Source organism: Myotis davidii, unplaced genomic scaffold, assembly GCF_000327345.1.
Source record: "Myotis davidii unplaced genomic scaffold, ASM32734v1 scaffold1494, whole genome shotgun sequence".
Classification (NCBI taxonomy): Eukaryota; Metazoa; Chordata; class Mammalia; order Chiroptera; family Vespertilionidae; genus Myotis; species Myotis davidii.
The window spans coordinates 2,540,086-2,555,881 of NW_006286246.1; the positions used below are offsets into that span (position 1 = coordinate 2,540,086).

The 15,796-nt window shown below is 41.3% G+C and overlaps 1 protein-coding gene and 1 pseudogene across 5 annotated transcripts in view; one reads left to right on the forward strand and one right to left on the reverse strand.

The window, feature by feature from the left end:
* The window catches only part of SNX9 (sorting nexin 9), a 63,872-nt gene that overhangs the window by 14,467 nt on the left and 33,609 nt on the right, over nucleotides 1-15,796 (forward strand). The window contains exons 1-4 of one of the 5 annotated variants that reach the window (XM_015560030.1): nucleotides 3,088-3,109; nucleotides 5,196-5,282; nucleotides 8,313-8,387; nucleotides 9,616-9,741. In XM_015560030.1, the coding sequence (XP_015415516.1) occupies nucleotides 3,104-3,109; nucleotides 5,196-5,282; nucleotides 8,313-8,387; nucleotides 9,616-9,741 (294 nt within the window). In that variant the 5' untranslated portion in view covers nucleotides 3,088-3,103. Of the gene's footprint in view, nucleotides 1-3,087; nucleotides 3,122-4,505; nucleotides 4,556-4,982; nucleotides 5,049-5,195; nucleotides 5,283-8,312; nucleotides 8,388-9,615; nucleotides 9,742-15,796 lie in introns of those variants that run through there. The other 4 variants (XM_015560029.1, XM_015560028.1, XM_006757685.2 and 1 more) reach the window with 4 other exon arrangements.
* LOC102771612 lies at nucleotides 3,423-4,056 on the reverse strand (annotated as a pseudogene).

Consider the following 15,796-nt stretch of genomic DNA (forward strand, 5'->3'; position numbering starts at 1 on the left):
ATGGAAAGAGGAAAGCTATACAATGATTTTTAGCATATGCAGTGTGTGTGTGTGTGTGTGTGTGTGTGTGTGTGTGTATTTAAAAAATCCAAAGGTTACAACCACTAACATTTGGTGGGCTCTTTGTGCCAGCCACTGTTCTAAGTGCTTTATATTTATTACCCTATTTATCATTCGTGTCACAAGGTTCATGCTGTTATCCTTATCTTATTCTTGAGGAATTTCAGAGAGAGACCTTTAGCTTTAAGGAATTCAGCCTAGTTGAACCTGCATGGTCTGGTTTCAAAGCCAGCTTAATTGCTGTGTTGCCAATAATTACATTTCCTCCCCTTTTGTGGGATGAATGGAAAACATTCAGTACACAATACTGGGGCCTGGGAGGTGGCAGCTTAGACAGACACTGTTACTGGGAGTGCATATAAGTTCTCTACCAATCATCTTTGGGGTTCGAAAAGCATATGTGTGTGTGTGTGTGTGTGTGTGTGTGTGTTTTACCATGTACATGTCTTTTTACAATCAGGAAAATAATAAAGCTATTTTAATTTGGGGTGGGAGTGAAGTTATTTTCTTCCACACAGAGAGGTAGGTTTTCGTGTGCTTTGCCCTGGAGGTTAGTAGTAACCTTGCCAGTGTGATAAAGAGAAGGTAAATATGCTGATATGAAGAGAACTAAGAGTAAATGAAATATGACCTGTAGAAGAGTATATGTACTATGGTTCTAAGTGGTTTTGTGTTTATGTGCAAACATGTATCAAATGCGTAATGTTTTGAAGGGTACTTTAAGGGTACTTTCCGATCTGTTAGCATTTGTATCCTTTGGCAAAGAGGAACATTTTTTAACTTCATTATATTGCTTTTGTCCTTGTCGTGAAAGTATATTATGTTTATATACAGTACTCAGAATGAGAACTGCAGGAATATATAGCCCTTAATACAGATTCTGCCTTCTAATCATCTTTTTTTTTTTCATTTATTTTTTTAATCCTCACCTGATGATATGTTTTTATTGAATCTTAGAGAGATAGAAACATCAATTGGTTGCCTCCCCTACAGCCCCCAATGGGGTGATCAAACCGTAACCTAGGTATGTGCCCTGACTGGAAATTGAACTCATAACCTTTTGGTGTACGGGACGATGCTCCAATAACTGAGCCACATGGGCCAGGGCTTGAATAGATTCTTGAATGAATTATCAAACATGTGACTTGTGAACATTTAAAGAAATAGACTAACTTTATTTTCTTCTTTGGAAATTTTAAGAGTACCATACCCAAAACATGGTAATTAATTGACCCATGTCCCCTTGGAGAATTTCTTATCTCTAGTGGCTCTCTTGGCTCCCTGGCTACCATATTTTAACAGTTTATTAATGAAGCGGGTCAAACTATGGAAAGCATGCTTATCCCGGGCTTTCTGATGACTCGGCAGGAAAGCATCAGGGATAAATTAGTGGCTTCAGAATTCAGAAAACTAGTTAGTAGGTAGAAGCAGTGGGCTGAGTCTAACAGGATGAAATTGTAGAGATATTTAAGATTCTGTATTTGATTCAAAATAACAACAGAATAAGCACAAGCCAGAATTTAAAGTGATTGAAATCATGGATTAATATGAACTGAAAAGCATTGAAGCCTTAACATTTATAATAGGGACAAATACATCTATATTAATGATGTAATACAGTAATGCTCTCAGGGTCTATTAGAATGCGTTCTGGTTCTTACTTAAGCTGTAGAAGAATAATTGATCCTCCAAAATATACAAACAAAATGCAAACAGACTCATAAACACAGAGCATACTGGTGGTTGCCAGAGGGGAGGAAGCCTGGGTGTTGGGTGATAGAGGTGAAGGGATTAAGAAGCACAAATTGGCAGTTACAGAATAGTCACGGGGGTAAAGTGGAGCATAGGGAATAGAGTCCCTAATATTGTACTAACTGGGTATGGTGCCAGGTGAGCACTTGAAATATCAGGGTGACCACTTCATGAAGGATGTGATTGTCTACTGCTATGCTGTGCACCTGAAACTAACACACAATAATATTATATGTAAACTAATTGAAAAGTAAAATGTAAAGTTCTTTAGAAAGAGAGAAAACAAGAAAAGAAAGAAAGCAAAGAAAAGAGAAAGGAGAAGAGAAGAGAAGAGAAAAGTTGCTCCTCTAGGCTGAACATTGAATTATTTTTTCTGTTGGCCTATTATGCTTATTTGGGGATGTGCCTTTGAAATATTTGTTTTCTCCAAAATTATTCTCATGTCTAATTTTTAAGAGACCACTCTAGATTAAAAAAAGTATTGATCAGTGTTTTAAATAACCCTACAATGTTTATATACATTTTTGCCTTGGATAAATGTTTAGTAACATTTATTTATTTATTTAAAATATATTTTATTGATTTTTTACAGAGAGGAAGGGAGAGGGATAGAGAGTTAGAAACATCAATGCGAGAGAAACATCGATCAGCTGCCTCCTGCACATCTCCCACTGGGGATGTGCCCGCAACCCAGGTACATGCCCTTGACCAGAATCGAACCTGGGACCCCTGAGTCCGCAGGCTGACGCTCTATCCACTGAGCCAAACCGGTTAGGGCATGTTTAGTAACATTTAAATGTATAAGAGTTTCCAGTTTTTGTTTTTGTTTTTGACATTTTGTTTTACCAAGTTGTAAATTTGGTAAAGAGACTTTGGTATTCTGTATTTGGGGATTAGTTGGAGTTAGTAGGATTAAAAAAATTGTTAACTGGGATTCTTAAGGAATAATAAGAAAACATCTGGCTCTTGTCAGCACACCAGAGCCCTCCCTAGGAAGCTTGCTGTGCTGAGGGGTGTGTCCTGGCTCTGGGACCCTCCTGACAGGGGAGGACCCGCCTCACCCATTTATCTCATGCCTGCCCTCTTTGCACGACGGATTGAGATTGGTATGACATGTTTTTGAAAAATATTCCACAACATGACAAGCAGAATTCTTGTACTTTTGCAGCTGTAGGAGAAACACCCCTCAGCACAGTTTTGTTGTGCTTGAAATGACCTAAGGAAAACGAATGCTCCCAGAGTCTCTGCCCGCAGTCCATTCTTCCCATCCCTTACCAGCCTCTCCGTAAAGATGGAAGTAAGGAATCAGGTGCCATTTCTTCACTGACACACTATGCACTACCATTTGTTTCTTTCCAACATTTTATTATGAAAACTCTCAAACATGTAGAAAAGTTGAAATCATTTTTCATTGAACACCATAAACCCACCATCTAGATTCTATAAATAGCCTTTATGATACCTGCTTTATCGCATACTCACCCATCAGTCCATCTTATTATTTTTTTCTCATGCATGGTTAGTGTTTTATTCTTTGAAGAATGGTCTGAAACATTACACTAAGTCAGACTGAAAGGTAGAGTTTAAAATAGTTTTATAAAGATACGTTATAACATATATAATGACTGTTCACTCTACAAAATCTTGATCGTAGAGCCTATAATACCCCTCGTTGGCAGTAGCACCAGGTTTTCCAAATTGTCAGTCATCATTTTTCTCTTGTCTGCGTGGACTTCTCGTTAGCTGCTTTCTGCTTTTGTTGCATGATCTCAGAGTCTCTGTTTGCTCTGAGAGGCAGTCAAGCTATCCTCTTTTCTTTTTCCCTTGCTAATTTCCCTGGATTTCTTCATGTTTTTCTGGCGGGCAAGTTCTCGTTGATGTCCACCGTCCCCCTCTGCTGTCCCCGCCGGCCCCTGGCTCCCCGCCTGCCGGCCGCGCCTGGGTGACCCGCCGGCTTCCCTGCCGCTTCCCCAGCCTGTCCGCACACTCACGGGCCATGCCGACCACCGCACCGAGCCCGAAGAGCACATCTTATTATTTTTGATGTCCTTGAAAATGAGTATTTAGGTTTTTCCCTAAATTACTAGCTGTGAATGCTTAATCCTTGTGATAAGGATTTCAGGCATTGTTAGGCAGGTGTGAGAAAGCGCACTGGCGAGCACGGAGCCTCGCACAGGTCTCAGCCTACGCTAGGCGTGCGGTAGATATTGGTGAAGTGAATGCCGTTCCATCCATTCTGTTTGACTAGCCCTGGAGGTAAACTTCAGTTTGCCTCTTAGGACAGTTACTTTAAAAATAAACCCTATATCTCTAGACATGGGTGAGCCTCAATTTATACGATGGACTTCTTTTTATGAGACAGTCCGTGAGAGGCATTTCTGTAGCATTTGAAATGGTTAAAAAGGGGGTTTTGTTTGTTTGTTGTCGTTAGTCCTCACCTGAGCATATTTTCCCATTGATTTTTAGAGAAGGTGGAAGGGAGGGGGGAGAGACATCATCGCTGCCTCCTGCACACACCCTGACAGGGACCAGGGATCGAGCCTGCAGCCGAGGCATGTGCCCTTGACCAGAATCAAACCCAGGACCCTTTAGTCCATGGGTTGATGCTCTATCCACTGAGCAAAACCAGCTAGGGCAAGATATATATTTTTTTATGATCTATAATACACATACATTTTTTTTCAACAGTGATTCTCTCTCAGAATACATGTGTGGCAATATTCCAAGGAGCTCACATTTCTGGGTTGGTGCCTCAAGGATCCTCTTTGAACCCTCAGATGTTTTCTGAGAAATTAAGATTTCATTGCAGGAAAATGTTTGAAATTTACTGGCCAGTCTCCACAGCCCTATGAGTCATTGTACAGTGGGTAATATTGTAGAAGAAGAATGCAGTGTATCCTGCATTCTGAGTTTACTTGTCTGGGAAAATGCAGTATCAGGATTCATCCCAGTGGCTCTAAAGAATGTTGAGAGTTTTAGTGAAGGGAAAACGTTAAAGATGTCTGACTCTTGCAGGTGTCTACATATTTGTACGTCTCTGTATATCTCTCTGGTCCCTGAGAGTGAGTTCCCATAATGAACAGTGTCTGGGTTACTGTGTCTTACCTCCTGGAAAGGAGGGGCATCCCTTTTTCCCCTTGATGAAATGGGCGTGTTTTGAGGACTTTTGGGGGGCCAGTCTCTAAATGCAGAACTTCTCCTGTTTCCAAAACAGAACTGGGCTCTGCATCATCTTGGTAATATGCCTCCTTTCTCCCAAAACATGGCGGCCGCTGTCATGTGGTGTCTGTTCATACCAGCATGCATACAAAAGGAACTTAAAGGTTGTTGGTTGTTTTACTAAGTTTACATTTGTAACTTCTTTTCCTTTCCACTCCCAACAGGCTCGGGTTTTGTATGATTTTGCTGCCGAACCTGGAAATAATGAACTGACAGTCAGTGAAGGAGAAATCATCACAATTACAAATCCGGTAAGAGAACTATTGCATTTAAATCGAATTGTCCCCTAAGGACTTATTTTTAAGATTTTATTTATTTATTTTTTTTGTTAATCCTCACCAGAGGATGTTTTTTCCATTGCTTTTTCAGAGTGAAAGGTGGGGGGAGGTAGGGAGGGAGGGAGGGTGAGAGAGAGAGACAGACAGAGATAGAGAGAAATCAGTGTGAGAGAAACACATCGATTGGTTGCTGCCCTGACCAGGAGTGGGGAGGGAACCGGCAACCCAGGTACGCGCCCTTGACCGGAAATGGAGCCTGAGACCCTTCGGTGTATGGGCTGAGGCTTTAACCACCGAGCAACACCAGCCAGGGCAAGAATATTTTATAAACATGGAGTAAGTCAAGTCCCCTAAAGATCGCTGGGTAGGGTTTCATCAGATAGAAATCCTAGCCGGATCCCAGCCAGATCAAAGGTGCTGAAATTAGAAAGGACTCAGTGTTTCTTCGAAGTCGCAGCAACATATTGACAACCTATGAGTCAGGCATTTGGCTAAGTTCTGTGCCTGTTTTCTTTATTGTATTTTCCCCATGAGCTCTATGGGTCAGTATTTTTCATCTCTTTTTGCAAATGAGGGTGATGAGACTTAGAGAAGTTAAGTAACTTGTCCAAGGTCATTCTGCTTGTAAGCGACAAAACAAGGGTTCAAAGCCACATCTGTTTGGCCTCTAAGCTTCCGCTTTTCTTCTCTGCTGGGGACAATGCATGGGCACCAGTGTCCCAGGAGCACAGGTAGGTATAGATCAGTAGGAGACAGGCTAGGAAACGGGCTCTTAGAGCCAAATCGGACAGGACTTGTGTGCCAGGGCATACACAGATTCTGGGCTTCATTTGTTAAGTAGTGGATTCATTTGAGGGTTTTGCTTGTTTTTTGTGATTGGTGGCATTGGTAGGGAGACATGATGAGACCTGCACTTTGAGGAAAATAATCTAGTAGAGGTATATGGAATGAATTGGAATCGAGGGACGTGACTTTGAGTCATAGCAATAAAAGTTGAAAGAAAAGTGATAGAGGAGGCTGTGGAGAGTCAGACCCAGGGGACTTGGGCCTGATGAGACACTGTTGGTGAGAAGAGAGTCAAGGACCCCTGAGGTTTTTGTCCTTTACGCCTAAGACTTATTAATGTGTGTAAGTCAGGAAGAAAGATGAAATGAGTTTACTTTAGGTATGTTGAGTTTAAAGAATAGAAAATGATTAACGGGGGTTGCATCAGTTTAAGAGTGGAAATGCAGAGCTGGAGAGGAGGCTGGAGATGGGCTGGCTCCCTGGACTCTCCGACAGGAAGGCCCAGGGCACTCAGGAGAAGGAAGGAGATGCAGGTGTTCCACCAGGAGGGGAGGACGGGGTGCCCGAGAGGAGGATGGTGGCTTCTTAATAGTGGTAGTATTTTTACACCTATTTTAAAATCTGCCTTAGCTACAAAAATGAATTACTGGGTAGAAAAAGTATATGTGGTTTTATAAAATGCTAGTAGCCCTGCGCCAGTAGCTCACTGCCGCCCTCCAGTAGCTCTCTGCTTGCCTCCCCACCCTCCTGTAGCTCCCCCCACTCAACCCCCCTCATAGCTTGCTGCCCTGCCGCCTCCTGTAGCTCTCCACTCCCTGCTTGTAGCTCGCTGCCCCACCCTCCTGCTGATCCGTGATCCAGTCATTACACGGTTGGTCATTATGTGTCATGGCATAACGACCATTTGCATATTACATCTTTATTATATAGGATTATATAGGATGCTAGGTGTATATAAGTAAATGGATTCTATTTTTAAATCATTGATGAAATTTTGATTCTTTTATCTACCTAATTTTTTTAATGAAGACATATTCTTCATATCTTAGAAAAATAGTAATGTCTTTAAGTTGCTGTTGTTAAAAATGGACAGAGTTGTGGCTTAGAGTAATTTTTTTTTAAAAGAATGAAAAATGTTTTATCTAGATTCAGGTAATTTTTTAAAAATATATTTTATTGATTTTTTACAGAGAGGAAGGGAGAGGGATAGAGAGTTAGAAACATCAATGAGAGAGAAACATCGATCAGCTGCCTCCTGCACACCCCTATTGGGGATGTGCCTGCAACCAAGGAAATAATTAGGGCACAATTTATGAACTTAAGACAACTCTTACTATTTTAAGGGGGGAAAGTGGGTTTTTGCTGAGATAATAGATTGAAACACAGGAATCCTGGTATAGAGTACTTTATTATTTATTTTATTAATATTATTTATCAGAAGAGCTAACTAAGGAACCCATGGATCAATTAGTTAGCTTTTCCTAAATAATAGGCAATCTCAGAGCTTAGTGACTAAAACGAACAACCATTTGTTGTTGCTCAGGAGTCTGCAAGTCAGCTGGATAGTTCTACCAGCCTGGGCTTATTCGTGCGCCTGAGGGCACCTGGCACTGGGCTGGGGCCCCCTAGGTAACATGGTTTCACTCACTCACGTGACTGGCAGTGTTCCTGCTGGGGGCAGGCTGGCTTTAGATGGGGCAACAGGCAGATTGGGCCTTGTCTTCTTCATCATCTAGCAACGCAGATGTGTTCACATAGCAGCTCTTTTAGGGGAAAAGCAGTCTGAAATGTGCAAAGCCTCTTGAGCTCACTGCACCATTTCCACCTCACTCTGTTGACCAAGAGGCCACAAAGGACAGCGCCAGTTCTAGAGGTGGGGTGTGCATGCTGCTTCTTGCCAATCAGAGCTGCAGATCATTTTTGTAATCTACCACAGACCATAAATAGGAAGGAATCACAAAATGATGGCATTCTGTGAATAGGCTATTTACAAATCTTTGATCACTTATTGTTGAAGTTTGATACTTCTTGTTTTTAGATGATATTATTTTCTGGAGTAAAGAGAAGGCTTAATAATTTAAAATTTTGAATTGTGTTCTCACATAAATTCCCAAAGTAAAAATTTTGCAAGAAATTCTAACTATATTCTTTCCGTTTTTTGTTTGTTTGTTTTGTTTTGTGTGTTTTGTGTGTGTGTTGTTTTTTTAACTTTCTTAGGATGTTGGTGGAGGATGGCTGGAAGCAAAAAACAGCAAAGGAGAACGAGGTCTTGTTCCCACAGACTATGTTGAAGTAAGAACTTACTGCCATTTATCAATTAAACCTTGTCTTTGTCAAACATAGTTTTATGAATTATCAACTTAAGGGACAGACTAGATGATAGCAACTTTATTTTTAATAAAAAATTTTCACTGCAAAAGCAATACACGCTAATTATGTAAAATGTGAGAAGGCATTGAAGTAGAATTAAGAAAAAATATTATCTGTGGACCCAGGCTCCAAAGAGCGACTCAAATATTTAAGTGAAGCTCTCCCCAAAGATAGCAGTGTTTCCTTATTCTGAATCTAAGTCCCTGCTTGTCACTTGCTTATATTGTGTAATAGCTGCTGCCTACAATACTGTTTGTTACAGAATTGATTCACAAAGTTTAAATTCAGTATATTTCTCTCAGTTCCTTCTCCCATCCCCATAGACAGAAGGGTCTTGAATGAGCGACAGGGAACCATTGCCTGGTTTAAGCTCTGTCATGATAGATGCCAAGGCCAGTGTTACAACACCCTGAATGAATGAGGCTCCCTGCCTGGGACACACCCACTCCTCTGACAAGCCCTCTTGTGCGTCAAACTCCTGGCGCCCCCCGCTGGTTGTCTGTAGGTCACTCAAAACTAAGTATGGGTTATAGGGCGAGCTGGTCTCTAATCTGGGATAATAGAAACTAAGGCTGCCTGGTACCCTGTGAGTAAAATCAGAACGTGATCCAGAATAAAGGTTCTGCGGTTTCCTCCAGTAGAGAGGAGCTGTACCCAGGGACGATGTTTACCAGGCGCTGCCTGCGGAACGGGATGGCTGCCCATCTCTTGTTCCTGATGGAGAGAGTGTGGGTGGGAAGTTTTGAATCCTTTGGAGAATCTGATGGAATCTGTAGCACTTCTCAGAGACATGTGCATATGCATGCACCCAGCCTTTTCCATACACTTTCAGAGGGTCCACAGGCCTCTGAACTCGGTCCACATGTCTTACGTGTATGTTGTGTTTTAGTTCTGTGCAGTGTGCTTTCAGGATTCTGAAAATTGACAAGAATAAGAAAAATCTGAGGATTTAAGTAGATACTGTCATTAATTGCATTTCCTAGAATTCTGCATATTTACAGAAAGGAATAGTTAAATGTTGTTGGCTTACTTGCCTCTTAGGAATATAAGCCCCTTTTCTATAATAGATAGCAATTCTTACTTGCCCTCAGGGACTCCAACTCTGAAACTCTAATCTATGAAAGTAATTGTGATTCTTTCTAATATTCAGATTTTGCCCAGTGATGGGAAAGATCCATTTTCTTGTGGAAATTCAGTGGCTGACCAAGCCTTCCTCGATTCCCTCTCAGCAAGTACAGCTCAGGCTAACGCGTCAGCTGCCAACAGTAACAACCAGGTAAGTCTTACATCACCCTGTTGGGCGTGGCCGGCCTTACTGAGAGCAAAGTGCATTTGTGGAAGCTTGTGATACGTTACAGCTGTCAGATGTTTGTGTGGCTTTTCTCTTGGGTATTAACAAAGAACCTGCTTGTTGAACTTGCTAAAGACTGTTTATAAAGTTGATAATAAGAGAAAAGGCATGGCGTTCATCAAGAGTTGCCTTGAAAAGTCTGGCATGATCTGAACACAGACCCTGTAAGTTGCAAATGCCCTGTCAAGTGAGGGTGTGGAAAGAAAAGAAGGGTCCTGTGCTGAGGTGGTCAGTGTCAACGCTCTGGCTGGGACAGGAAGCCATCTGTCTGACCTTGGCACCTGGCTACACCTCAGCTAGAGCTCCCTCTTCTCGCAGATGCAGCCCAGGGAAAAGTGGCTGCAGATCCGGCTTAGCACTTGGTGCTCTTATTGTATTGCTTCTAGGAAACTTGGAACAGTGGGATAATTCAGTGGGAAAACGACACTGTAATTTTACATTGATTTTAATGAAAATATCAGTTTAGGTGATGCTGCCTAGTGCAGTTATTGCTAATTGATTATCATTGTGAGTGACAACAAGAAAATTGAAAGAATGGAAATCAGAATATTATTGCTGCCTACATCTTTAGAGTGAATGGGCTTTAGGGAATGTTATTTCTTTATATATTTTCAACTACTTAGGTTCTGTGTGCCTCAGTTTCCTCATCAGTAAAACCTCATAGAACTGTGGGAAAGCGTAAGGGGAAAAATAGTTATAAAGTATTGAGAACAGTACTTGGTACTCAGTAGGGATTTAATAATTGTTCATTACAGCTATCTTATACACTGCTGCCTCTATAATAATACATTTAGGGGCTCCCCCATTGCGTCCTGAAACAAGTAACCATTTCTACATGCAAAGAGAAAGAGTTGTGGAGGAGGTAGTCACTATCCTATCAGTCAGTATAACCAAGCAGACACTGAAGTGCATGGTAGGAAATTGTGTAAGAAATTCACCTGAATTTGAGGTTGGATTAGATACTTTTCCAATCTCAGTTATATTTCTATGATTCCTCAACGCGGCCCTGTCCTTACCTTAGCCTTACTATGTATTAGGCTCCAGCCAAACTGGCTGTTCTCCAAATATGCCTTATGCTGCCCCATCTTTTCTTTGTATCTTTGTTCTCTCCAAGAATGATTGAATGACTCCTTCCATCTTTCAGAAGTCTGCCCAACCCGTAAGGTTCAAATCAAATATTACCTCCTCTAGAAGTCTTTGTTTTTCTTCTCCCCTTTGCTCCCTCTTGATTCTTGTAGCACTATTTCAGACTCGTAAATTATATTACTTATTTGTAAACTTGGAAGTTGTACCTAAAGGCTCTAAGGATTCACATTGAACACTTTGGGCAAGAATATATTATGCGTAATTTTGTATATTCATGCTGCATCACTTCAGAAGACATACTATCTGGTCAGCCCACCATTATTGATCAGAATGACCTTGGGTCAGGTTGATCATCGTCTTGTGCTCCCATTGTCTAGGTCCAGTTTCTCCACATGCCCGTAAAGCAGTCTGTCTGGTATTAATGTAGTGCTATAACCATTCACCTTCGCGTTTACCGCCAAATGGTAATCCTTGCCTGCCTGAGTCAGTACTGCTATCCTTCCACGTTTATGGAGCTGGCGTTCTTCTTCAATCAACTGACGCTCGTTAGCTACCTTGAAGAAGTTTCTATTGGAGTCCAGTACAGAAGTCTGGACTCCAATTATAGTACAGAGGAAATGGAACAAATTTCCCTTTAATTGCCAGTTTTCAAAGTAAGAAGTTGTTTTAATAGCTGCCTCAAATAGCAACAAATGAGTTTTTCTATCTTTTTTCAAGTATTATTAGGGGCACATGGAATTACTAGAGTGTTTTTTTCCCCACTTATGCTTAAAATTGTCACTTCTTAGCCCATTCAAAGTGTTTCCTCTGATGTCAATATTTTGAAATTTTTCTTGCTCTTAAATACTGCTAATTCTATCGTCTGTTATTACTGGGTCAGCTTCGATTGATTTTTCTCTTTTTATGGGTCTTAATTTCTTGTTTCTTTTCTTGCCTGGTGATTTGGTATTGGATGCCAGACATTTGTGATTTTTATCTTGTTATTATATGCTGGATAGTTTTGTATTCCCATAGATATTTTCTATCCTTGTTCTGGCATGCAGGTAAGTTACTTAGAAACAATTTAATCCTTTCATGTCTTATTTTTTAAACATTTTAAAGTGAGATCAGAGCAACATTTAGTCTAAGGACATTTTGCCCCTCCAGGGAAGCAAAACCCTTTTCAGTTCTGTACCCAGTGCCCTATGATATGAATGATGAGGTTTCAATTCTGGCTGGTGAGAAGGGCCATATGGGAGAGATTGATACTTAATCCTCTCATGTGGTAGTTTTCTCACCTGCATACGCTGATCAGTACTGAGCCCAAGATCTGAGGTCTCCTTCAGTCAGTCACATCTCCCCCCTCGGTCCTCTGCCCCAGACTCCCAGCTGTCTCTGCAATTCGAAGTCCACTGGGCTTTGTGTGCATTTCCCACCCTGATCCGTGGCCTGAAATGTCTCTTCAGGAGGGAGCAGGTCCTTTATTGCCTTACGTCCAGTGATTTGAAATCAGTTTCATACATTTTGTCAATTTTATTTTTCAGTTTTAAGTGGAAGTGTAACTGCATCCCAGTTACTCTATCTTGATTGCCTACTTTTGCATGTTACTTAGTTTAGAAAACCAAGTTTATCTATATCTATAAAATGGAAATAATGCCATCACTTTGCAAGAGAGTTGTACCAAAAAGTGCATTCTCACAAAACTGTATAAATGTTAAATAATGGCATTGACTTGCCTAATAGATAGTTGGGGAGCTGGGATCTGAAGCCTGGAAATTAGACTCCAAAGTTGTCCTCTTAACAGTGATCCCGGTTTGGCCTCGATTGGCTCAGTGGGAGTGGATCCATTATTTTTTTCTCCCTGCGATGCTGCATACTGAGCTGGTCAGAGCCTCGGGAACCGACCAGCAGACCTTTGCTCCTGGGTTCATGGCCTGGGCAGGCTATTTGGTGTCCTCGGCTGGGTTTGGTGGGTTTATCATGGCTCTGAGCTTGCTGCACGTCAGCCCCATGGCTGTTCATCTCATCTTCGCTCTCTCATGTATCTGGTGGCTGTGAAAGCGAAAGGTTCAACATCTTAACATTATTAAAAGCTTGGCTATGTTTTTTCTCTGGAGTTTCTTTCGTTGGCTGTGTTACTTGCATGATATTTGTTCCATTTCCTCTGTACTATAAATTATTTTTAGTGCTTCAGAGATAATGCATTATGACAGCCATAAGTCTTTAGAATATATGCTAATGCATTGAAGGTAGCCCATTGCTTCACAATTGGTCTTTGGTTTTTGCATGTAATGTGTGTGAGTGAGGGGCATGCTGGAATTTCCTGGGAAACTTAGCCCTGCTGTGAATTTGCTGTTTTTAGTTAAGAGCTTTGGTATACTCTTTTTTTTTTTCTTCATTTACTGAGCACCGTTTTTATTTTAAGGTGGATATTTTGGCTCAGATTGGTTGTGTTGAAAGTCTCAGCCAGTCACCACCTTCTTCATCTTCTCCTTCTCCTCCTTCTTCCATAAATAAGGTAAAATTCAAACTTAAATGCAAAAGGAAATAAACATTTAAAACCTCAAGAAGTAATACCTTTTCCAGGTGAGGTCATTGTTTCAGGTAAAGTATCTTACACAGCTCTTCTGGGGCACTTGGAACCTTGGGAACTACAGTGAGGTCTCAAGAAGAGTTTTAAGGATGTGGTTGAATTTCAGGGAGGATTTGGTGCCATAAAGGGAAGGGTGGGGGGAGAAGAGGAAGACATTGCTGAGGATAAAGGAGAGGAAGGAACAGTAGAGAAGAGGTGCCTCAGGGTTTGAAACCTTACGGAGGAGCAGAATGGGTTAGCGTGTGACCACATGCCTGCATTTGAGGGACTAAGGGGGTTACTGGGACTGACAGCAAAGAAGTCAGAGGCCAGAGGATTGTCATGAAAGCAGATCACTGTAGCCCAGTTTGTTACAGTAGCGGTTAGGTTAGGCTTTGAAAAAACCAAGGTCTCAGCGTTCAGCACTCAGAACATGTTTGTGCCAAGAGCCCCGAGAATTAGGAGCTGCTGTGGAACTGCAGGTGAGACAGCTCTGCCTCTTTCTCTGTCCTTTGTGTAGCTGAAGGAAACAGATCTTTGGCTGGAAGAGAAAGGATCTTGGTGCTTGTTATTACCTCTTTAATACAAAGTTTCTGGCATTGAAACCAATTGGAAATACAACTTTTTGATCTTTTCTTTTAAAGCATATACAATAGGTATACTGGTCATACTGCGATTTATTCAAAGGATTGCCAGTCTTCATTCTTGTCTTTATATTCTAAATGGCACGTCCCCCACCCCATAATAAGATAACCTCTCCTGATGCCACAGATTGTGTTAAATGCTTTACATACGTTGTATCATCTAATCCTTATAAAGCCCCTATAGGAAGTTAATATTATTGTGCCCATTATATAAGTGTGGAAACTAAGAGAGATGGAGTAACTTGGCCAAGCCTGTAGGTGGTAAGCCTGGGGTTCAAACCCAGACAGACAGCTCTAGAGCCCAAGTTTAAGTTCTTGATCACTGTACCTATGTGAGAGTTACTTGAATCAAATTCCATTGACTCCTTGGTCCCTGGGATTTAAAATTCACCCAGTGAATCCTTGTCTCTTTTTATCCCATATTATGTATTTGTAAGACCCACAGCTTCCTGCAATTATCATGAAAACCCATCACTGCCCATTCCGCATGGGCATTCTGACTACATTCTGTGGTCTTTCTGGCTCTCCAGTCAGGTATAAGCCAGTCTTCTTTCTGAAGAAACTCAGCTTTGCTTTAATCCTTTCAGCGACTAGATTTAAATAATTCTCATTATATAAAGCCAGTGTAAATGTATTTCTGTATTTGTTTTAAGAGGACAGGATAGCTTTTAAATTTAGAGTGCTAAGTCAGCAACTGTTTGAGTAGATTGTTCCTGGCCTTAAGGAGCACTTAATTTAGTTGGGTTAGGGGTAAGGGGAAGAGTCGGACTTAATCAGCCAGTTTTAGTGCAAGGCAGATGAAAATGCATTTATAACAGAGGTCCCAGACAAGCACGCTTCGGGAGTGTGCTGCTTTGTAAAACACTGTAATATGGATGGAGAATTCTCCTGGTCCATCCGCAATGCGTTAATCTGTGATCGGTCACAGCAGGTTATTTTCCTAGAAAAGACTCAAGTGTACATAGGCAAATCCCGTTTCCCTCTTGGTGAAATGATGTTATGAAGGTTAGATGTCTGACAAAGAATAATACATATTTCATACAAATGATTAAGAACATCATACTTAATCACTTTAAGTTAAAAAAAATTTTGTTTAGTCTTCGCCACTCAAAAAAATCTTAAGGGAAAGTATTTTCTAAATAAGATAGGCCTATACCTGTGACTGACTATGGGAGTGACCACCTGGTGCACAAATGATTCTAACTTAAGGACTAGCTTTGGCAGGATATAAGGTGTGACAGTGCGAGCTAGCGGCTGAGACCGGAGCCCTGGGTGCAGTAGGATTTTGACCGAGTTCAGGAAGATGAAGGAGAAGGCTCTGTGTGTCGGTAGAATAGCATGAGCAAAGGCAAGGATGTAGGAGAGGTTGGGAAACAGAAGGTTGAAGCACAGAAGTGAAGGCTAATGGCAAGTAAGATTGGGGAATGTTGTGGAAGGAAAAGTTAGGACCTTGATGTGTGGACAGAGGAGCTTGGAGTTTATTCCATGGTCAGTGAGAGCTAATGAAGGGTTTTGGTTTTTTTTTAAAATTATATCTTTATTGTTCAGAGAGAGGTTGGGAAAGAAGGTTGAAGCACAGAAGTGAAGGCTAATGGCAAGTAAGATTGGGGAATGTTGTGGAAGGAAAAGTTAGGACCTTGATGTGTGGACAGAGGAGCTTGGAGTTTATTCCATGGTCAGTGAGAGCTAATGTGGAGGG